The sequence below is a fragment of the Heteronotia binoei genome, chromosome 1 (genome assembly GCF_032191835.1).
Source record: "Heteronotia binoei isolate CCM8104 ecotype False Entrance Well chromosome 1, APGP_CSIRO_Hbin_v1, whole genome shotgun sequence".
NCBI lineage: Eukaryota > Metazoa > Chordata > Lepidosauria > Squamata > Gekkonidae > Heteronotia > Heteronotia binoei.
Genome location: NC_083223.1, coordinates 195,734,739 through 195,758,829, shown reverse-complemented (window position 1 = coordinate 195,758,829; position 24,091 = coordinate 195,734,739). Strand labels below are relative to the sequence as shown.

The window sequence follows — 24,091 nt, the reverse complement described above, 5'->3', positions numbered from 1 at the left end:
GATGCTTGTTGTTCTACACTCTTTTGTGCAGTCGGCCAAATGCACGGTTTGCCTTTGCCAGCCTGTTGTCAATCTCCTTGTCGATCTTGGCATCTGAGGAGATGATGCATCCCAGGTAGCTGAACTGCTGGACTGTCTTCAGAACTAATTCACCCACAGTGATGCAGGGAGGGTGATAATCTTCCTGGGGTGCAGGCTGGTGGAGAACTTCTGTCTTCTTCAGACTAACTTCTAGGCTGAATAGCTTGGCAGCCTCTGCAAAGCAGGACATCATATGCTGCAGAGCTGATACCGAGTGGGAGACGAGTGCAGCATCATCAGCAAACAGTAGCTCGCGGATAAGTTTTTCCATTGTCTTGGAGTGAGCCTTTAGTCACCTCAGGTTGAACAGGCTGCCATCAGTGCGATAGCGGATGTAGACACCATCATCATCTAGATCTACTGCAGCTCTTTGAAGCATCATGCTAAAGAAGATCGTAAAGAGAGTTGGCGCGAGAACGCAGCCTTGCTTTACACCTGTGCCTATTGGGAAGGGCTCCAAGAGGTCGTTGCAGTGTCTGACTTGGCCTCGCTGGTCTTCATGTAGCTGGATGATCATGCTGAGGAACCTTGGGGGACATCCTAAACGTTCCAAGATTTGCCACAGGCCTTTCCTGCTAACGGTATCGAAAGCTTTGGTAAGGTCGACAAAAGTCACATATAGACCCTTGTTCTGTTCCCTGCGTTTCTCTTGGAGCTGCCTGAGAACAAATACCATGTCGGTGGTGCTCCTGTTAGCTCTGAAGCCGCACTGGCTCTCTGGGAGGAGTTCTTCTGCAATGGTGGGCACCAGTCTGTTCAGGAGTATTCTGGCAAGGATTTTGCCTGCGATGGAGAGCAGGGTTATCCCCCGGTAGTTGGAGCAGTCTGACTTTTCCCCTTTGTTCTTGTATAGGGTGATGATGATTGCATCGCGAAAGTCCTGTGGTAATTTGCCTAATTTGCAGGCGACAAGTACTTTGTGAAGTGAGCTATGTAGTACTGTGCCCCCATGCTTCCAGATCTCTGGTGGAATTCCATCAACTCCTGCTGCCTTGCCACTTTTCAGTTGCTTGATGGCTTTAACAGTCTCTTCTAGAGTGGGGATCTCATCCAACTCTGTTTTCACTGGTTGAAGTGGGGTGAGGTGAATTGCTGAATGTTGAACTACGCGGTTGGCACTGAAGAGAACCTGAAAATACTCCGACCACCGGTTCAATATGGATGCCTTGTCTGTGAGGAGCACTTGGCCGTCTGCACTACGCAAGGGACTCTGAGTCTGATATGATGGACCATATACTGCCTTCAGGGCTTCGTAGAACCCTCTTAAATCACCAGTGTCTGCACACAGCTGGGTTCTCTCAGCAAGCAGTGCTGTCCCTAGATAAGGCTGCTTGGTCGTTCAGGGTGCTGCCAAAAAATGCTTTCGTCTCCGGGTCAGCATCAGGCGACCAATACCCTGAACCGCCTACATGCAGGATCGGGACTGCGGCTTCCAGTGGCATCTTCCACCTGCCGTTTCACCCCTTGCCCATCGCTGCAGGACTTGGTGTGTTGTGGGTTGTGGATGTGGCTATGCCCTTCAGGCCTGCGCAGAGGAATTTTTAGGTGAAGCACAGTGTGCGCGGTACTGGCTCCACCCTTTCACCTTGGGGTCATCTGCCATGGCCCAGTAAGCCGGGACGCCGGCAGCGAGTCCTCCAGGTGGTAGGTGTTACATTAACGAGCTCTATCTGCCTGGGTTTGATGTTAAGACTTTCCTTCTCTTGGCTGGCGAGGTTGGTGAGCCCAGCCTGCCCATCCGGTTATACTGCCGGACATTCGGTCGCACCATGACGTGGCAAACTCTGTGAGAAATGGGGGGGACCAGCGGGAAGGTGTTGCCACGGATGCAGTAATGCAGGAGAGGCCATTGCAGTGACCATCTGCCAGGCATAGCTGGACAGTGACCACGCGGCGTTCACTACACCGGGAAAGGAGAGGCCATGTATTGCGCATACACTTTCCCTGGGGGGGCAGGATACCCAAGAGGGAGCCCACCCCTCCCCTCCCACCCCTGGGTATAACCCCTAGGAAAAGGGGCAGAGGGAGGCCATTTGCAGTTGTCAGACACAGGCAGAAGAGGGCACCCCCACGGCCCCACAGGAGGGAGATGCTGGAGGCTCCCTCTACTGGGTGGTCCACTAAAGCCAGCACCTGAGCAGATCTTTGACCACGCAGAGGAGAGAGAAGAGAGAAGATGATGATATTGGATTTATATCCCGCCCTCCACTCCGAAGAGTCTCAGAGCGGCTCACAATCTCCTTTCCCTTCCTCACCCCACAACAGACACCCTGTGAGGTAGATGAAGATATTGGATTTATATCCCGCCTTCCACTCCGAAGAGTCTCAGAGCGGCTCACAATCTCCTTTCCCTTCCTCCCCCACAACAGACACCCTGTGAGGTAGATGAAGATATTGGATTTATATCCCGCCCTCCACTCCGAAGAGTCTCAGAGCGGCTCACAATCTCCTTTCCCTTCCTCCCCCACAACAGACACCCTGTGAGGTGGGTGGGGCTGAGAGAGCTCCAACAGGAGCTGCCCTTTCAAGGACAACCTCTGCCAGAGCTCTGGCTGACCCAAGGCCATTCCAGCAGCTGCAAGGGGAGGAGTGGGGAATCCAACCCGGTTCTCCCAGATAAGAGTCCGCGCACTTCACCACAACACCCACCTGGCTTTCCTGGCCTGATGCGCAGAGACACTCACAGAAGCTTACATTCTGAATAAAACTTAGTTGGTCTTAAAGGTGCTACTGAACTCCAACTTTTGGCCAGTAGAAGTATGCACAGGAGTAATAAAACAACCAGCAGCACAGGGAGGCAGCATTGCTCTTTGAAAATGGCACCAGGCTGCCAGATCGATTATCATATATTGAGGATGTCTAATAACACCTCTGCTCTTTCTAAACAGATTCCCCTCCCCCCCCCCCGCCCCGGCTTTTAAAAAATGAAGGCATTTGCATTGTGCCTTTAAGAGTTTCAAAGCAGAAAGCTTGCTGCTGATTTTTACTTTAACTTTCAGCTGAAGTCTTTGTGAGTCTCTTTAGTTGTCTGCTTCATTTTCCCTTATCCTCTGAGAAGGAGATTGGAAAGAATGAGAGAGTACACATAGTGCCACTGTGAAAATAACCTCATTTTGTCACTGCTAGTGGCTATCTAGTAGATAAAAACAGAATTCAGATTTAAAACTGAAATCAGGTTTGCTGTTCATTTCTACCAAAAGCTTTCCCAAACTCAGCCAGGGAGTTTCACTGATGTTCATTCATATCATATTTATGGAGAAGTATCATTAACTTTAGTGAGGTTTGCTCTCGGGCAAATGTACGTACAGTTGCAGCCCTGAATTTAGGCTCATACTTACCATTCGTCTGTCGAACCACTCTAACAGTGGATTTCAGGATCTCAGTTTGCCATGGCACCAGATATCCTTTTACTTGAATATCTCAGCATGGCTGCATGCAAAGTGTTAGCTTCTCTCTATATCTGGAGATCTAAATGGACTCTAAAGAGATATTGTATCTTTAAAAGTGGACTCAACGCTATGAGCTCTTGTCACCAGAATGTGTTACTCTTCAAGTGTCACAGACCTTAGTGTTCTTTGGAAACTTGTCTTCATTTTTGTAGTAAATTATTTTGGACATGAATTTAACAACAAATACATAGTATTGATAAGCTGAAATACTATGCAAAAAGTATATGCTGCGGTACAAACATCCCAAAAGTAAATAAAAGTAAATGGGCCCAGATACCTTCAATTTTTTTAAAAAAAATTTCCTTCCCCCAGGAAAATGTACATTTTGTACAGGTTTTGAGGTTGTTCAAAGTGATGTATTTACTGAGCATCTTTAAATGAGTAAGCAGGTCAGGAATTACAAAAATAGTTTAAAAGTAAAAATCATGCCATCTGTTCATTAAGTAGGTAGGAGTGAGGGCAAGTGAATGCTGATTTCGTTATGTTAGAAATTTGTTTCCCTTTTATGAAAACCATTAGCATAACTCAAATCAATTTAGGAATTGTTATTGTTACAGGTAATGTTGCAGTGCAATTGAATTTTGCAGCTGGTTAGAAGAAAACTATTGGCTACTGATCCCAGGCACAGTTTGTGGATGCCTGCCCAGTGTGTTCTGCTTTGCACTTAGATTAACTACATCTGTCATTTATCTGCTCACCCAGTTTAGAAGTTCTTCCCTCTGTTTAGGATTAATTTATTAGAATAGCTGTGTGTCAGTCTGCAAACTTGGTTGCCTTATTTCTGATTCCTGATTGTTTGAGAGTAAACTAGGTAGTTTTGGTCTCAAAGTTCTTACAGAAAAACATGGGGCTATAGCTGTGACTGCAATACTGTGCTTTGCCTCTAGATGGCAGTATACACCTACAAATTGGTGACCTCTCTAAGAAAGTCCGCTTTATTTTGAGTATGGACTGTTCCTAATTAGTAAGTTCTTGGTGTTATAGTAGAACTTCATCCTGATGCCCTATAGGGCATCATACATATCTAAACTATTGGGGAGAAGGGGGCAGCTGTGACAGGCTTCATGTGGCCTCTAGGTAATGTTTTAAAATGGTGGTTCTACACAGGAAAGAAAACTGCCAGGCATATATGATTCTAGGCCTAGGTGCTTAATATTTTTCAAACTCTCAAGAACAGCAGAAAAGTAGTGTTCTGTTGAAGAGAAAATTGTAATACTTCGTAGTGCTGTTGCCAACTCTTCCTCTTACTTCTTTGCTAGTGGGGGGGAAATGGGGAGGGCACAGAACAGTAGTTTGGAGCCAGATATCTCTCAGTGTATGTTTCACTGAAGTACAGACTTATAGAATATGTAGGCTTGGTATATTAAGATCTAAAGGGGGTTTTTTACTTCATAAATTTTAGGGCATCATATAGACAGTGTAACTGGTTTCAGAACTATCAAGTTGGGTTTTTGATACTGGAAAGCCTGCTGCTTCTTGTTTCAGGAGACTAGATTTATTTTCACTGGTGAGAGAAAACATCCTAGAAATGTGCTGTTCAGAGTATGGTGCAAAGGTGTAATAGAAATACACATCAATAGGTACAATGTTACTGTGCAGATGGGCTGGCATGTCAGCTACAGAAAGACCACTATAAATATTATATATTATAAATATAATTAATAAATCATTAGTGAACAGCATGTAATTTTGGTGTTTATGCAGGGGCAAGCCCCAACTTGCTATCATATCTTCCACAACTGTCTCCCAGTTTTAATGCACAGGCCAGACCAGAAACTGGTATCCAATAAGGTGGCAGAATTTCTATGTTTTTCTGAAAGGTGTATGTTGGTTTATTATGCTTTAATGTGATAACCTATTCTTAGCTTAAGCTTTTTACAGTGTCATCTAAATGACTGAAGTCAGTTGTTTCTATTTGAGCTATAACTTGTGATCCACATGACCAATTTCAAATTTTAAATCATAACCCCCCTACAAAGACCTAACATTAGTAATGCCCCTATCCAGCACAATTTTTGTGATATAAGGTAAAAATCAAAGAAAAGACAAACATTTTATAAAGTTTACAGCTTATGGTGTGTTACCTAACACAGTAATCTCAAGTACCTTAGATAGACAGTTGTAGCTTCTTCTTTTTTGCACCTTTGCAATGAACTATTGTATGAAGACAATTCATTTTCATATGCCACAGGTAGGGACATGAGAATAGATCCATGTTTTATGTGATTTTTATCCCCTATATCTGGATGATAGCTAACTTTGTATTACTGCAAAGAAAGATCTTTTAATTATGTGAGTTCAGCAACTGTTCAGTATGCATATGTTTTTATTTACAAATCTTGCATTATCATTTCATGGATGTTATTCTCTATGGGACCATATGTAATATTATAATATGTAATAATATCCATTACAACATTCTTATAGGCTGTACTCGCTAGAACACAGAAGATGGGTAATATCCCTACAAATGTCTGTCAGTTTGTCTCCTCCTTTGGTGAGGACCTGATATATGCTGTTATCTGTGGCAAGATAAAGACCGCCCCCCAATATACTCCTATACATGTTAGAAGACACACTTAGTGGTAAGGGAACATCACACAGGGTCACATCCAGCCAGATATAATTGTTCCTCATTTGTCCAACTCAATTCCTTGTTTGGTGAAAACCAAGGACAGAAAAGTTTCTAGCTAGTCACTTATGTTACCAGTGTTTTTTGTTGTTGTTCAGTCATACAGTCGAGTCCGACTCTTTGTGACCCCATAGACCAAGTCACGCCAGGCCCTCCTGTCTTCCATCATCCTCCAAGGTCCGCTTAAATTTATGTTAGTTACATCAGTAACGCTGTCCAGCCATCTCATCTTTTGCCATCCCCTTCTTTTGCCTTCTGTCTTTCCCAGCATCAGGGTCTTCTCCTGCGAGTGCTCCCTTCTCATTTGGTGGCCAAAGTATTTGAGCTTCAGCATCTGACCTTCCAGGGAACAGTCAGGGTTGATTTCCCTTAGGACGGACTAATTTGGTCTTCTTGCAGTCCAAGGGACTCTCAGGAGTCTTACAGTGCTGCAAAAGGGAGAGTCCACCAATAGACAGACACCAAGACATTGTTCTGCCATGCTTTGCAAAAGATTCTCATATGACTTCTGGCCTGCATGTGAAACCATGAAATCCAGTCAACATACAACATCCTTTGTGATGTCAGAGCTGTGCAAGACATATTGGGTACTGCCCACAATAAATTCTTCTGCAACTGAAATATCAACTGTTTATGAGGTCCTAAACCAATCTATTGACATCATGCAGTCTCTGCAGTTGTCCCAGATAGTGTGTTTGATCAGGCACTTTAAGCATAGAAAGGGTGTGTATCACACTATATTCACTTTTTTGGCCATCAGTAAGCAGTTGCTGTGGGATTTGTGCATTGAGACAGGCATGATTGCAGAAGGCTCAGTAACTGGGATAATATGTGGCCATATAATGGTACAATCAGACTTCACAAATTAGTTTATGAAGCACTCATGCAGCTAGCATGATGAAGTTTTCCAATCATGATTGAAAGACATTCTTGGAGAAGACATTGGGTATTTGGATGAAATGGTGAACAGCTTAAGCAATCTTTGTCAAGATCTGTACACAGTTTTACTGAAAGAAATTTTGGGTCATATTTAGGGTTATGGAGCTCCTTGAAGACTACCATCATTTCCTCAGATATGGAAGTGAAAATCAGTTAGTGTTCTGCATATCCTATTGAGACATGGTAGAAATTCTTCTGGGCTTAATATAAGAGCACCATGAGAAGGTGATTAGAAGCATCATTTGACAATAATCTCATTGCCCTTTACCTGTGACAGACTGAATAATGCCTGCTGTCTTCCATATCTTTTCCTTGAACATCCAGACATACTTGAGTATTTCATGCAAGGTGGGTTTTCAGTACAGTTAGGATCTAGCAACCCATTTGTGCAAAATCCTGTAGAACAGACAACACAAGAAACAGTGAAGAAAAAGATATTCAGATATCAGGAGAATTTAGCTGCAGTCCCAGAATTTTCAGTAAGTAGTACTATCCCGGGCTTTTTTTGTAGAAAAAGCCCAGCAGGAACTCATTTGCATATTAGGCCACCCCCCCTGATAGAACACAGAGCTTTTTGGGTTTTTATTTTGTATTTTGCATATTAGACCACACACCCCTGAAGCCAAGCCAGCCAAAACCGCGTTCCTGGGCGTTCCTGTTTTTTAAAAAGCCCTGGTACTTTCTAACATTGGAATACAGATGCACGTTTCTGAAGACGTCGAGAGGAATGATTGGTTAATGTAACAGTGACACATCCAGATTTCCATCTGACTAGAATTTTAAAAATTAGATAAATGTCCAGGCTTTAGTTGGCCCGATTACAAACAGTTGGCTGAATTCAGTGAGCCATCATCATTTGGTTAGCTTGTCCATTGATGTAGCCAAGGATCTTCTCACAGCTCATGAAGTTGGAGATGCAGCACATTTTGAATTCAAGGAGATGCTACCAATGTTGTGGCCTCGAGATAACACAGTTTGCAGTGTCCTCTTAGAATACCGTTTCATTGCCAGATTGTGCTTCAAAGTAAGAGCTTCTCTATTGGAATTCTAAATGTTACTTCAGTTCCTCCTAATTCTCAGGAACTGACTGAATAGCAATTTTTAAAAATATAAATACCTAAATTGTTTTAATGTAACACTTCTAAAATTTAGGCAAGAGTTCATATCAGTATTTTTCTCTACAGTATAGTTCACAATGCACTGCCTTCCTTAAAGCCATAATATCCAAAAAGTTAATTTCTTTCTAGCTTACATGCAGTTCAAACTGTAAATTCTTATCCTGTACATTAAGCCATTCATAGAACACCTGCATTTACTCATGGCTTCCATCCATAGCAGAAAGATTTCATCTATATAACACCACCACACTTTGATGTAATTAGTATGAAGGTTATTTGATGTGTGTATAACTTTTTTCTTCAAAAGAACCCATATATGTTTGCCATCTCAGATGTCATGGAAGATCCCATAACTATCCCTTTTATTTGCTTGTAGAATTTTCCATTAAACATGAAATAGTTTTTCTTAAGAATGATTGCAGAGAGTGCTACCAAAAGGAGGGAGGGGAGTCATCATGTCTCTTGTACAATGTATTGTCTGTCTGTCTATCTTATCGCTCCTTCTTGCGGAGTATTCATGTATAGGGAGACAACATCAAATGTAGCTAGCAGGGTCACTTCATCAACCTGAGATATTTTCTCCAATTTACTTATAAAATCCATTGTATCTCTTATATAAGATTGTATTAAGGGTCTAAGGAGAAAACCCACATACTTAGAAATGAGTTCTAGAGAAGAGATTGCCTGACATAATAGGTCTCCCAAGGGGATAAAATACATGTTTATGAATCTTGGGCAATATATTAAATATTGGTGCTCTAGGGTCCAGATTATAAATTATTTTCTCATGAGGTGAAATATAATCCATAATTTTGTCTTCCGACAAAAGTTTTATCTTGTCCTGAATGGACTTAACAGGATCAGGCAGTGAAGGTGAAGAGCCTGGGGGTTATCCTGGATCACTCCCTGTCTGTGGAGACCCAGGTTACCTTGGTTGCGAGATTGGCCTTTTATCATCTTCAGCTGGTCAAGCAGCTGGTCCCCTATCTCTCCAGGACTTCACTGCAGCAATCCAAACAGTGGTCACTTCCAGACTTGTTGATTGTAACTTCCTCTACATGGGATTGCCCTTGAACTTGATCTAGAAACTGTAGTTGGTGCAGAATGCAGCAGCACGTGTGCTGACAGTGACACTTGAGCTGAACTGCATTCAGCCAGTGCTCCACCAACTGCACTGGCTTCCTATAGAGTTCTGGATCCAGTTCTAGGTTTTAATATTTAAAGCCCTATGTGGCCAGGAATCTGCATATCTCAGGGACTGTCTCTTCCCATATGTGCCCCTATACTATAGCATTGTGATCAAGAGATCAACATCTTCTGGTTATTGTTGGCCCAAACAATATCTGATTGGCCTCAAGTAGGGCCAAGGCCTTCTCAGCCCTGGCCCCAGCCTGGTGGAACAAGCTGCCACCTGAGATCAGGGTTCTGTGGAATCTATTGCAATTCCACAGGGCCTGTAAGATGGAATTGTTCAACTGGGCTCTCAGCTGAGGCAATTGGATGTCCAAATACCCATCTCTGACCTCCCCTACTGTCAGCTCCACTGACACTCCCACAACACTGCCCAGAAGGCTTCTATTGGTGTGTCATCAGAATGGTAACTTTGTTTTCTGTAGAACTTGATCTTAGCTGTGTGGATTTTAAATCCAGTTACTGTTTTTATCTATTATTTGTGTTTATCTTGACATAAGCCACCCTGAGCCCACCTTGCAGGGAGAGTGGCATATAAATTAAAGAAAATAAATACATTAAATAAACTACATGGAGCATTGTTTACTTAATTGTTTCAGTACTTCCAATTCATAATTGCATCAAATAACAATTGCACCTCCCATGTCCACTTACTTAATAATGAGATTGTGGTCTTCAGGTAGATTCCTTAAAACTACTTTTTCACTACAGCTCCATTGGACCAATCGGGCTTAATATTCTTTTCCAGTTTCTCCAGGTCTTGCATCAGTTTATTTTCAAAGGCCTATATGGAGAGTGGAATTGGACCTGAGGGCATGAAGTGAGATGTGGAAGGGAAACGAATAGAGGCAGAACCACCTTGTTGTGTTTTCTTTTTAAGTGTCCTAATAAGTTTATCTAATGTCAATGATCCCTAATGTCAATGGGATCATACTAGGCAGTTACTACAAGGAGAAACCTCTGTTAAAAACATTTTTTTATGCTTAGTAGGAGTCCTGACTGACAACTTATAAATCAAAGTTTCCACTTCATTCTCCATTTATGTTGTAGGGGCTCTTGATGATGATCCTTCTTCCTGGTAGACAGGATGCTTCTAGGAACATGTAGTGGTGAAGTTACTTCTGAAAAAGAAGCCAAGGTCAATAGTCTGTCACAGTTCTCATTTTCAACTGTGCTGGTGTTATTTTTGGAGAAAACTGAATTCAGAGGGGTTTTTTTTAGAAATGTCTGAAGAATCAGCAAAGGAAAGGGAGATGAGGTTGAAGGAGCTGGGTATGTTTAGCCTGAAAAGGAGACGATTGAGAGGTGGAATTATCACCATCTTCAAAGGGCTGTCATATAGAGGGTGGTATGGAGTTGTTTTCTGTTGCCCCAGAAAGTCGGATTGAAATTAAATCAAAAGCGTTTTCAGCTAAACATTAGGAAGAACTTCCTGAAAGAGCAGTTCCTCAGTGGAGCAGGCTTCCTCAGGAGGTGGTGGGCTTTCCTTCTTTGGAGGTTTTTAAACAGAGGCTAGATGGCCATCTCACAGCAATGCTGATTCTGTAAATTAGGTAGATCATGAGGAGGGCAGGAAAAGTTGCATCGGTGCTTGGTTCTCGTGGCCCTTTCTTTCATGCCCAGGGAAATGCTGATTGCCACTTTAAGGGTCAGTCAGCAGTTTTTCTCCAGGCCAGTTTGGCAAGGGATCCTGGAAGTTTTTGCTATTTTGGGGGCATGGAGTAGGGGTCACTGGGGATGTATATGTGTGTGGGAAGTATCTGTGAAGTTCCTGCATTGGGCAGGGGGTTGGAGTAGATGACCCTGTAGCCCATTCCAACTCTATGATCCTATGAAGTATTGGTAGCATTGGTTGCACTTCTCTGTCATCAGGGAATCCATGTTCTTCCTTGCCTGGATAATCTGCTGATCAGATCTCTGAGTTTGGAACAAGCGTGCACAGACATTTTAAAATATGCACTGCATGCAAAAATACTTAGTTTGGTTCTTTTAGGCTTCTAAAACTTCAAAAACATCAGATGTGAGAAGAGTATACAAGGAACTTCTGTGTATTGACGTATTTACTTTACTGGAATAAAGACAAATGAGAAATTTATTAAAGGAGCTATATAAATTTTGTTTTTATGTGTGTTTTAAAATGATGATTGTGGTCATAATTTTAAAAGATCTTTCCGTATGCTGTGTATATCGGAAGTTCTGGTTCTTTGAGAGATTTTGTCAAGAGGCGAATAGGGATGTCACTTGAGACTGTACTTTGAACTTCAGTGAACTGTTCCTAAAGACATCGAATGAGATGAAGATGGCATCTTGAGCTTGGTGGGGTTCGTGGAGCTTGCTCTCAGTGGCCCCCCAAACTGGGCAGTAGGAGGGGTGCCATAGCTGTGGCTTCTCGAGGGAGACCCTGGTGGGGTCTTCTGACAGCAAGGGGCTTTACAGGAGCCAGGGAAACAGTAGTGGCTGGTCCCTGTTCCTCCTGTCTGCCCCGATGCTCTGCCATTGCAGCCGCCATGATGGCAGTAAGAGATGAATGCCCAACTGATTTCTTCTTTTAATAAGCTTCTATCACATCATATTTCTACCTTAATCATTGAAATGCTATCATGCAAGTAAGTCTTTCTTTTTACTACTACCGATTAATGGATCTTTTGTTATAATGCCAATTGGGACTGTTCAAAAAAAGGGGAGGATATTCCCCCTTTTTTTAATCCAAGGGAGGCTTCAAAAAGACAAAGAACAAACTTAACTCTCAGTAATTTAAATTGGACTGAACATGGATATTCGAATGAATTTGACTTACAGTTAAACAAGCTATAATGAGAGCATTATTTTATTTCAATACCGTCTGAATAAAAGTCAGATATATCTTTAAGAGAAATGCTTTTGCTACCTGATTGGGACTGAAATTATTACAACCAGACTGTAAGAGAAAAGCACAAGGCTGGAAGAGATTTAGAAAGAGAGACTATCTGAGACTTTGAGTTGCTTTTTAACTTTGATTATCAGACTGAGTTATACTGTGGAGAAGATGGCGAATCAACTTGAAGCGTTTGATAAAAAAGATATTATGGTTGCCATATCCTCCTTAAGCAAGAAATCGGTCTGCTGACAGAGTTGATACAAGACAAGGTGGAAACCTTTATTTTAAAACACAGCGAAACAGAATTTACATGAGCTGAGTGGTGAAGGGATCCCAGTGATGTCTACAGAGATGAGAGAGATGGATAAAGATCCGGTGGGAAAGGAATCGAAAGAAATCAAAATGGAGACATTGTGCGCAGTTACAAAAAGGAGATGGAAATCAAGCCTGATTAAAGCTTTTGCAGCAGGAAGCGACAGCGTGGAGATCTCATCGCTTTCAGTAAAATGGATCTATGTGCAAAAGGGAGAAAAGGCAGACTACTTTAAGAAGATCAAGGCTTGGAAAGCTTTCAGAAAGAAGGGATTATAAACTGTTGCTCTTTCTCATAACTGGTCAGCATGGAATTAATAAAAGGAAACTGGTGTGCAGCTTTGAAATGACAAGCGCGACTTCTAGAGGCGTGCAACTTTGAAATGGCAAATGAGACTTTTAAAATCTGAATGCTTCTCTTCTGTTTGTTATTTTTATCCATGGATCGTATATTTTCAAAGCTAAATAGAGCAATTTAATAAAGAGTGGGTTATGGAGGTGTATGATTTTTTCCAAAGGCAAAAATAAATAAGTGTGAGAGAGGGGGCCGTTTTCATCTAGGGATCCTACTTTTTTAATATAAAGTTAAATAGAGCAATTTAATAGAGAGTGGGTTATAGAGACTATGATTTCTTACTTAGGTAAAAATAATAAGTATGGGAAATGAGGCTGTCACTGTTTATTAAACTTGTGCTTCTTAGAGTAATATGAAAATAGGAGATATAGTCTCTAAAAAGTTTAAATGAATCTTAAACATTCAGCTTAGACAATTAATTTGGGTCAATTTATAAGGTAGACAACACAGGTATTTGAAAATTTTAAAGATCTCCTGGTTCTTTTCTTTTTTCCTTTTCCTTTTTTTTAGCAATAGAACCTGTTGATATTGAAATAGATAAAGTATTGTCTGCTAGGTTTTCTTTTGGTCTTCTGTTATTTTTTCATTTTTTTCTCTGTTGGAAGCAGTTAAGGTAGTATTAAGGATAAAAAATTACATTCATCTTCTCTGCTTATGACTGTTGTCAATATTGTTAAACTTAGTGCTTATCCCTAACATGGTTAAAATTAACCAGTGGGCTTTATTTTGTGGTGGGTTTCTTTGCTTTTCTTGTTTGTTTGTATTAAAGATGAATAGCTTAGATTTATATCATAAGCAATAGAATAGGAAAAAATATATAATAAAATAATAAGACTGTATAGTGTAATGGTTGTATTGGGTTAAAATTTATAACTTGCAGGTAGAAAGAATTTAGTATCAGGTTTGGAAAGTAGAAATGTAACAGCTATATTTACTTTTACTTTTTTATGTTTTGTTCTTTCCCCAACTCTTTCCCTTTTTTGCTTCTGTATCCCCGCATCATTCCTTTCCCTTTATACTGAAACTTAATAAAAAATTTAAAACAAAAGAAGATGGAAGCAGAGACTTGGAAAGCCAAAGGCTGGTGTGCTTCTCTCTGTGCTTGTATTCGGCCTCCACTGGAATTGTGCCACAGTACAAAGGAAAAGCAGTGCTTAACATTAGCTGGTTAGTCATAAAAGTTCTCTTGGCTTATTAATGATTTAAGGAGACATTTGAAGTTTTTTGTGTTTTATATTTTCCTTGTAGGTATGTAAGCGAATGGACTTAGTCTGCCAGAGAATGCTGAATCAGGGATTTCTGAAAGTGGAAAGATACCACAACTTGTGCCAGAAACAAGTCAAAGCACAGCTTCCAAGGTATGCACCCAACCCTCTGTTTATACAGTTTACAAAAAGAAAAGCTGTTTGCCATGGCTTATGAAAAAGTATTTGAAGGAGAGAGCTTTAAAGGGTCTCCATTGTCTTCTGCAAGAAGGATTCATGGCAGTGATGAAGTATGTTCCTAATCAGGTGTGGCCATGCAATATATCCACAAGTCATCTCCACTATTATTGCTGTACATCTCTACACCTAGAATAATTTTGTGGGTGGGGAAGGAAGGTCATTTGCTTGTGCCTGTTTTTTAATTCCCAGTTTGCCTTAAAAGGAAGCGTTTCAGTGATGGATGTGCTTGTGGTCATAAACTGCATTATGTATATTTTATGCATGTAAAGATTGTTTACTGGTGGCGAAGATGCACAGCATAAAAAAATAGAACAGTGCTTGTATACATAGAGAGTGAGACTACATGTAGATTGCAGAAGAATCCAGAATCTTCTACTCTCTTTTAATAGGGTATATGATGAAATTCAACATATTTTTCATAAGTCTCTGTAGGAAATCTAAGGAAGAATGTGTGAAGGAGGCATAGATTGTAGCAGTGGCCCCTTGTCTTTTAGGAAGTTGTTCCAGAGAGTCCACAGACCTTTGGGAAGTTCAGGCGCAACTGCTGTTTGATGGGAGATATTGAAAAGTCTATGTTCATAGCATTCTGGATTCCAGTTCCAGAATGTAATGCAGAAGTCATTCTATACCCTGGATTCTGAATTCCCTGCATAGCATGAAGAGGTTATTTAGTTACTTACAGTATTTAAAAATAATTTTTTCCACACATAAAAAAATGGCCCATCTTTCCTATAGAAATGGTTCACTCAGGCTGGCAAACAATAATAAAACAGCATGATATAATGTCAGAGCAGCCGATCAACCATCAGCCTGTACACACTGAGAAGTATTCATACAAACATGATGAGGAAGAGCCAAGGGGGAATGTCCTGGACTGATTCTTGTAGTTCAATGTGAAGAACAAACTGGAACAGAAAAGGGCAGTTTTATCAACAGAATGCTTTGCATAGTTAGTCACTGCAGGCCGCCATAGGTTCCATGGCCTCTAGAGATTCAGAATAAAAAAGGCCCCATACCACTTAAAGCTGCCCTGGCTGGCACCGAAAGGGCACAGTTCTAGTGGTGGGGGGTGGAGATTTCTGTGCTGCCATCACTGCCACAAATATTCCCTAAAATGAATTCCAGCCTGAGTTGCTTGGCTTCATTCATCACAGGTCTTTCTCCACAAACTCTCTAGCTGCTCTAACTTCTATCATTGCACCAAGCCCTCTTAGAAGAGCTGAGAGGAATCTTGCATGTGGGAGGGGACTTTTAGGAGCAATAGTGTCAACTGTCTTGTCAGTTTCCCCATCCCAGAGGTCAACAAATACGTTAACATTGACACAGTAGTTGGAGTGTTTTCTAGACACATTGAGATACATTAGTTTCAGAAGGTATAACCTTCCATATATGAAAATGTTTGATTTCCCACTAAGTCTACAATATAGTGGTATACAGTCCATATAGTCTATGCTACACCAGGAAGGCTGTGTTCTGCTGAAGTGATACAAACACCCCTCCAGTAGAACACAGCTTTCCTGGTATAGCTTTAGTTCAGACATAACAGCAGACTATGCGAATGAGTACTCCATGTGCATCTCCTCTTCTTGCACAATTAGAGTCTATTTCAACTTAAGGGCTATCTGGAGTTTGATTAAATTCTGAAACTATGGCTTGTGCTCTCTCTCTAAACCAGGCTTGCAAATCATAAGATTGCATTATCAGAAGTAAAGGAGCACACAAGTATATGTCCCATTCATGTAATGCAGTGCCGAACCATGATGTTGTTTCTGAGCTATGCCTTTGTGTTAGGAATTTCATAAGTAAATTTTGGGGTTTTTTTAAAATGTAGAATCTTCTTAGGTAGACTTCTTAGAATAGTCTACCCCTTTTAGGAGCATATTCGGGAGCGATTTCAAACTTAGGTCATTGCAAATTCAATTCTAGCAGTTAAAAGCTGCATTTTTGTATAAAAATGAAATGGTTTCGGTGGCTTTGCTTTAGTTTTTATAACAAGCATCAGTGCTGAAGCCAGTATGTGCAGATGTTTGAACCCCAGATAATCCTGGCTCTGTAAGAGTGGAAGATTCTCTTTTTCTAGTAGCGTAATTGTTTTTCTATCACTTGTTTTTAGACGAGAATCAGAAAGGAGAAATCATTCACTAGCTCGCCATGCAGATATTCTTGCTGCTGTAGAAACAAGACTGTCATTGCTAAATATGACATTCATGAAGTATGTGGATTCTAACCTCTGCTGCTTTATACCTGGGAAGGTAAAGTACAAAGTTTAATATAGCAAAGTGTGGTGGAATAAAATTAACATCTTACATTCTTAGTGCTAGGAGCAATTCTGTGGGCACCTCTTTCAGATGTTATCTGAATGTTCGCATATAAAATACTGCTGCTCCTTTCTTAATCATAAATTGACTTTCTGTTAAGACTGGTCTTATGCCACTGAAGACATTTATAAAATGCTTCTTGATCCTAATAATGATCATCATATGACAGTGTCTGTAGATAATCAGGAGATCCTAAGATTGTCTGGCAGCCAGTAGTTCTAGCTCTTTTAGTGTTATACACCACTAGGTGGTGAGCTAGTCTTGTTTTTAAGGTAAGAGATATTTCATAGGTGGTTTGCCATTGCCTTCCTCTGTCACGCCCCTGGCATCCCTTGGAGGATGCCCATCCAAATACTAGCCAGGGCCAACCCTGCTTAGCTTCTGAGATTGGGCTAACCTGGGCTAGCTTCTTAAAGCTGTCCAGTTGCCAGTCTTCAGATTTGCTATACCAACAAATAAAAAAAGCAATAAATGGCTCTTAAAAATTTTCCCTAGTTATTTCAAATCACTAACTAAAAATATTTAAAATATCAGTGTTGCTTATTGCCCCTCTTCGATCTTCCCAATAGCCATGTCTCATTTTTTTACCCTGTGTTTCAGGTAATTGATGAAATTTATCGTGTGTTAAGGTATGTAAACTCTACCAAAGCTCCTCAGAGAGCCCATGAAGTCCTTCAGGAGTTAAGGGACATTTCATCTATGGCAATGGAATATTTTGATGAGAAGATTGTTCCAATCTTAAAAAGAAAGTTGCCAGGATCAGATGTATCAGGACGTCTTATAGCAGCAGCACCAGGTACGTTTTCCAGTTGCCTTTGAGCTGTCTGTCTGTGTTGCTGATGGAAAGCTGTTGCATTCTACGTTCTTGTGACTTCTTGCCTTCTCTTGAAACAGAGTGTTTTAAAATAGCTTTCCACAGTTTGGAGACCAGAAAATAATCACAGGGAATATATGGAATATACAGAAAGTTGCACTGAGAAGGCTGCTCAGATCCAGAGCTAGGTGCACATTTTTTTCCAACTAGCCCTGGTCCTTTCCAGGATAGGGCTGCTGCATTATAGCATTATAGTTCCGACCTCTTAGGGAACAGGGGCCTTAGTGAACAGGAAGCTACTAATTCAGCCCCAAGTATGTGAGTAGGGAGAAATATATTTTCATCTCTTCCAACTCTTACGTAGCCTGGGTCATAACCTCTGACTCTGACCCTGTATTCATCTCTCATTCCAGGATACTTCAGGTGGCAAAAGGGACAGTCACTAACAGCTTAATGTCTGGGGGAGGAGGAGCTGTGATAAATTAGGACCAGAAGAAGCTGTCTTTTCTAGTTCTTATTTGGATTATTAAATGAGTTAAATGAGATCTGGACTAAGAGTTTGTTCCTCCTCTGTTTCAGGTATTTAGCTAGAGCAGGGGTAGCTCAACTTGCTTAACATAAGAGCCACATAGAATAAACATCAGATGTTTAAGAGCCGCAAGACATGTGTGTCAGATGTTTGAGAGCGGAAGGAAGGAAGTTTCAGAAAGAGCATTTCCCCCCATCTCCCTAGCACAGACTGAGGATGAAGGCACAAGCACATGCTCACTTCAGTCACTGTCAAAGTTCACAGCTGGGGAACTGAACAGCAGCAAATTGACCTTCAGGAAGACCAAATTGTTCAGCCCTCCAGGAGAGCAGACATGAGGAGTGTGGGCTGACAGTGTCAACCATCTGGAGAAAAAACACTCATTCTGAATGCTCATTGGAAGGGCACAAGAGGAGCCTCTGAGCTACAAGAGAGGTCCTGCCAGGCCATCTTTCCTGGTGCAGTAGCTCAGAAGATTGGTGGCTCATGACTCAAAGAACTCCCATAGGTAGTTCCTCACCATCGCATCCACTGGAGCCTGGCTTGTATGCCTCACATTCCCACTGGTACCAGCTGCTTCCCCAGTGGCCTCTATCATGATGGCCATCCTGAGAGCGGCTGTGTGGGGACCTTGCCCAGAAGGAGAGGCTGTGAGAGAAGCAGTAGAGCTGTTTCCCCCTTTTCCTCTTCTCTCCTGGAGGCTGTGTTCTTCTCCTGGCCTCCAAATGTCACACCTAGTGATGTGCACTCATTTCTGCAGTGAATGAGTTGGTGAGGCAGCTCTTGATGTGCTGGTCTCACATATTGCCCATATGCACATCTTCTGCTTGGTGAGAGGTTCCATGCAGGATGCAGTGTTCTCTTGCAACCTCTACACCAGCACCAGACACTGCTGGAATATCATCTGCACATTCTGTGCCTGGAACCAGAGAGGCAGCCTGAAGTATTCAGGTCAAGAGAATGATGAGACCTGTGTTTGCCAAGTCAGACAAGAGCATAAGGTCCTCCACTGTCTGGGAGAGAGTGAGCCACTCATTGTTGCTAAATGGTCTCACCCCCTGAACAGTGTCTTGCTTCAAGTCCACCTTGTCCAGGGCACTCTTCTGCTTCACCAAACACTCAAGCACGAGGCAGGTGGAGTTCCAGCAAGTGGTAATATCTTTAATCAGAACTGTGTTCCTTAAGCTGACATTTATTTGGTTTTTTTTAAAAATACCCAGGGGCAGCGCTGGGGTTTTTGCTGCCCCATCTGCACCCCCCATCCCATGGGGGGGGTCTTTAAAAGGGGAGGGGAGGTGGGGCTGCATCTGCCACCTCCCCGCTAGGCGGAGAAGTGGCAGAAGCAGCTGATCCACCTCCCCCTTCCATTTAAAGACCCCCCACCGATCAACTGATTGGGGGGTATTTAAATGGTGGGGAGGGGGTTGCCACGGCGCCATCTCTTTTGTACGTTCAATCCTGGGCAGGGGGAAAAGGTGGTATTGGGCCTCTGCCTGGCTCTCAGGCTGTGTTCCCTGGCAGAGAAGGCAGCCCAGGAGTGAGGCCAAGTGGGCTCTTTTCTCTGCCCGACTCTCGGGCAGGGGAAGGAGGCGGCGCTGTACTTCTGCCTGGCTCTTGGGCTGCCTTCCCTCATGGAAGTGTGCTACACTTTCACATAACTGTTTTTAAAACCTAATCAGAATTTTTTTCACAAACCACTGCAGTAGTTCAGTTTTCAAAAACAAAAATGAGCACACACACCCCAAAAACTCAGAAGGATCTTTACAAGAACTATAGAATGACTGTTAAACCAGAAAAATGCCAAAAGGTAAACATTAAAACTGTAACAACTTGAAAAATCTACCCCTAACAACAAACCTTTTAAAAATGAAAAAAAAAAACTTTTAAAAACAGAAAATGCAAAGTTGTTAAAATTCTATTAAGAACCAGAAAGAAAACACCCCCCAACTATAGCCCCCAGAGACAAAAAACAAAAATGACAGAAGAAATAGTATGTTAAAAATAAGTCCACTGTGGGCAAACCCTGTAGGCATCCAGGCACAGAATAAGAAGGACTTACAGGCAAACAGCAGAATTAATCCAAGGGACAGACAGACTAGACAGAGCACAGTAGTGCAGGACACCTCTCCCAAAATCTTGCCCTGAAATGGATTCAAGCTGCAGCCAGGTCTGCTTTTTATCCTCTTTGTCCATGTTCAGAGAGCCATGGGGGGGGGGGGGGGCTGCAAGAGAATAATCATGATTGTGCAGACCGTTCTAGTGCTTTCTCTACCATCTGATCCCATTGCCTGGGAGAGCTGCCTCCCTCCCATTGTCCAAGGCACCTGTTAAATAGGCCTGGGAGCCAGCCCCAGATATTCCCAAGTATTTCTGGAAATATAGGGGACCCAGTTACTGGTATTCCAAGAATCCTGAATACTGCTTCAGGTACCTGAAATGCATTCAGACTGGAACTGTCAAAGTGCACAACACTATCCATCAGTGGTCATTAGCATGACTAAAGACAATCCCACATACAGATGCAGTAAGCCCCTGAACATGAGTGCTAGGAGGCAATATTATGGAACTGTGGTGTTTGTTTCTGCCTGGGCATCAGGGCAGCTGTTGAAACATGATTCTGGACTAGGTGGATCAGTGGGGCTGCTCTTACATTATTTTCTTACGGAACCTGTAAAAATAGTATAAGCACTTTCTTACATGCCCAGGGAAATGCTGATTGCCACTTTGGGGTCAGGAAGCAATTCTTCTCCTGGTGTTTTTGCCATCTTCTGTGCATGGAGGTGTCACTGGGGGTGTGGGGGGAACGTATTTGTGAATTTTCTGCATTGTGCAGGGGGTTGGAATAGATGACTCTGGAGATATGTTCCAACTCTATGATTCTTTGATTCTAATAGCTGTAGATATGCATGTTCACATTCACTTTACAAACCCTGATGCTCAGAAACTTCAAAATTGGAAGGGGAAAATTGATAACTCTCTTCCTGTAGTTCCAGGTCCTTCTGCAGCCTTAACAACAATGCAGCTCTTCTCCAAACAAAACCCATCAAGGCAGGAAGTCACCAAACTCCAGCAGCAAATTAAAACCAATGGTGCAGGTGTGACTGTGCTAAGGCGTGAAATTTCAGAGCTTCGCACCAAAGTGCAAGAGCAGCAGAAGCAGCTCCAAGACCAAGACCAGAAACTGCTTGAGCAAACACAGATCATAGGTGAGCAGAACGCCCGACTGGCTGAGCTTGAACGCAAACTGCGAGAGGTTATGGAAAGTGCAGTAGGAAGTTCCTCAGGGTCTGCACCAAGTGAGGAAGCTCCTAGGAAGCGGAAGAAAGCTGTTGAATCAATAGGTTCACTTAGGAAGTCAAAACGCCTTCGGAATAACAAATAACTGTGGAATAAATGATACCTCCCAGGAGAATGCACTGCTTTAGTAGCCCAAGCAGGTTGTCTGGTCTAGATACTGACATTTACAGCATGGTCTCATTTAGCCTGCTGGTTCTTCACAACAGCATAGACTTGAACAACAATTTTCTCTTATTGCTAAGACATTTCACCCCACCACCACCACCTGCCCCCCTTCTGTTTGAGTGAGCCCTGCTGTAAAGGATTGTGATAATTTGCCATAGATTTGTACTAACCAGACCTGTTCTATCATGTTCTGAAAAGTTAACTTTTCTGTGCAGGTGATTATTAAAGTGAAATGTATGTTTATGCCTCTTCTGATACAGGAGTATCTTCCAGTCTAATTAAACCTGGGTTTATTTTAAATTGGTAAACAACAGGTGTCATGTTCTCTTGAAAAGATCCATTATTCAAAATCTTGTTTTGAAAAAAGGTTGACTTTTTTTCATTGCAAGTGACCTTGTTTAGAATGTCTGAAAAATAGGTTATATACATGGGAGTCTACATAACAAGTAAATATGACTTCTTAAGCTACAGCATTGGCTATTTATATTTTTGTAAATTTAGCAAGCAATTGACTTCAGTCTGATTTTCACAAATGCATACCCTACTTCTAAGTGTCTGGAGCCATAACTTTATCTTTGCATGGATAGGTGCATGCATTGCCTAGTCAGCTTGCTAAAGCACTTGCCTGGAGTTGCTATTAAATCTGCCTCTCCCAATTTTTGTAGAATTTATTTTGTTTTACTCCTTAGCCAGGTCTCTGGACATGCCTTCAGCATAGTTTTCATTTCTTGTGAAGCCATTTTGACACACTATAGCAGGAGCATATAGAAGCTGGGACATTTGCTGCAACTGTTTCCTGTAGATCACAGGTATTCTTACCTAAAGCAAGATTTCAGAGGTGTTTTCTCTTTCCTGCAGGTTTCTGGTTATACACTAGTGGTGCTGGTTTTGCAGTCAAAAGACTGTTACGTGTTTGTGGGGGGAGTGGCTTGTGTTCTTTCCAGTTTTTAAAGCTTGTGTTGAGAAAGAGATCTCACTGATATGTGGACAGTACTGTCTGTAAAACTTAATTATATTCTAGTGCTTCTTAAATCCTAAAAAGTAAATTGACTTCAGACAACAAAGCTTTAATTTCTTTTGCACTCCTGCTTTGAAGTTGTAACTGGAAAAGCATGTCTTGCACTGTACTTTCTCTGGATTTGTCACTTTAACAGCCTCCAAATTGTAATGTACAGTGATTTATTTTCCCCAGTTGTATATTTTTAAAAAAACCTTAGACAACTATTACTGTCCATTGTTTTAATTTGGTGTTACTAAATAATTGTAGTTCTGTTGCTGAGCAGTTACATTTTTCTCTCAATCTGCTGTTGGCGCTGTCGTAAGCTTTTTGGTAAAATTAACTTGGGAACAAAATAAAGTCTGAGTCCAGTGGCACCTTTAAGACCAACAGAGTTTTATTCAAGGTATAAACTTTAGTATTCAAAAAGCATATACCTTGAATACAACTTTGTTGGTCTTAAAGGTGCCACTGGACTCAAACTTTGTTCTGATACTTCAGACAAACATGGCTGCCCACCTGAATCTGACTTGGGGACAGAAATTGAATTTGACTGGTGGCTCTAAAGGCTGCTGTTGAATTAATGTCCTAAGTACCATGAGTTAAAATGGTAGCTTAAAACTCACCTCTCAGTCAAAGGTAAATACAGAGCTTTCATTTAGACTTTTCTGGGGTTTTTTTTTAAAAACCCATCTTTTTAATCAGTCATTTAATTAATGATTGGAGTAAGTTTTACATAAAACAAAACATTTGCAAATTGATGTCATTAGTTTGAAAAGTTTTAATTTTAAAAATTATATTCTTGTTTGCTATCTTAAGGCTTCTTACTCTGTGTGTGTGTGTGTGTTTCTTTTAAATGGGAGCAGGATATTGTATCTTAGCAGTGAGTAATTGAATTGTCTCAAGGATAATATAACGGTTGTTAAATCAGTCATTTGAATGTTTCTTATTTTAATTATTCAGTTTTATCAAATCATCACAGTTACAATGTAAGTATAATTGCTTCACATATTCAGATCTCTAAAAATACCCAATGAGTTCTTCCAGTTTTGTTTTGTTTTGTGCTGTCCCTGTTATGTTGGAAACATCTTGTTTTAATTGTCTTTGATACTCTCATTTCCTCTGTGCTAGATATGTTTGCAAGAATGGTGAACTCATTCTCAACAGAATGATTGATATGAAGGATTGTAGGTATTTGGTACAAACTGTGAGTGGTAGCCAACATGGTATAAAAATACTGAGGTATTACCATAAGAGTTGATTTCTGTATGCCAGTTTGCTATAGCTGGGTTCCATGCCACTGTTAATGGGAGAATTCTGTTGCTTGTTGGACATATGTGGTTCTCCTAAGAGCTATTGCTGTCAAGATCAAAGTTGGGTAAATAGCAGAATTCATATTGCAGTCCAAAGTTACACACACGCGAAAATGAATTTAAACTATTATCTGTGTGACGGTCCCCAACATATTTGACCTCTGGGCACCTTTGATGGTGCACTTTGGACTGTAGGTGCAACCACAGAATGGCTGCTAAAATAGTTGGAGACAACTGCATAATGTCAGGGAATGAGGTTATGCATAACTCTTTTCAAGC

At 41.5% G+C, this 24,091-nt stretch overlaps 1 protein-coding gene across 1 annotated transcript in view; it reads left to right on the top strand.

The window, feature by feature from the left end:
• FBXO28 (F-box protein 28) overlaps positions 1 to 23,176 on the top strand; it is a 30,161-nt gene extending 6,985 nt beyond the window's left edge. The window contains exons 2-5 of the mRNA XM_060246020.1: positions 14,183 to 14,292; positions 16,493 to 16,631; positions 17,298 to 17,493; positions 21,028 to 23,176. Of these exons, the coding sequence (XP_060102003.1) occupies positions 14,183 to 14,292; positions 16,493 to 16,631; positions 17,298 to 17,493; positions 21,028 to 21,422 (840 nt within the window). The 3' untranslated portion in view covers positions 21,423 to 23,176. The remainder of the gene's footprint in view (positions 1 to 14,182; positions 14,293 to 16,492; positions 16,632 to 17,297; positions 17,494 to 21,027) is intronic.
• The last annotated feature ends 915 nt before the right edge of the window (positions 23,177 to 24,091 follow it).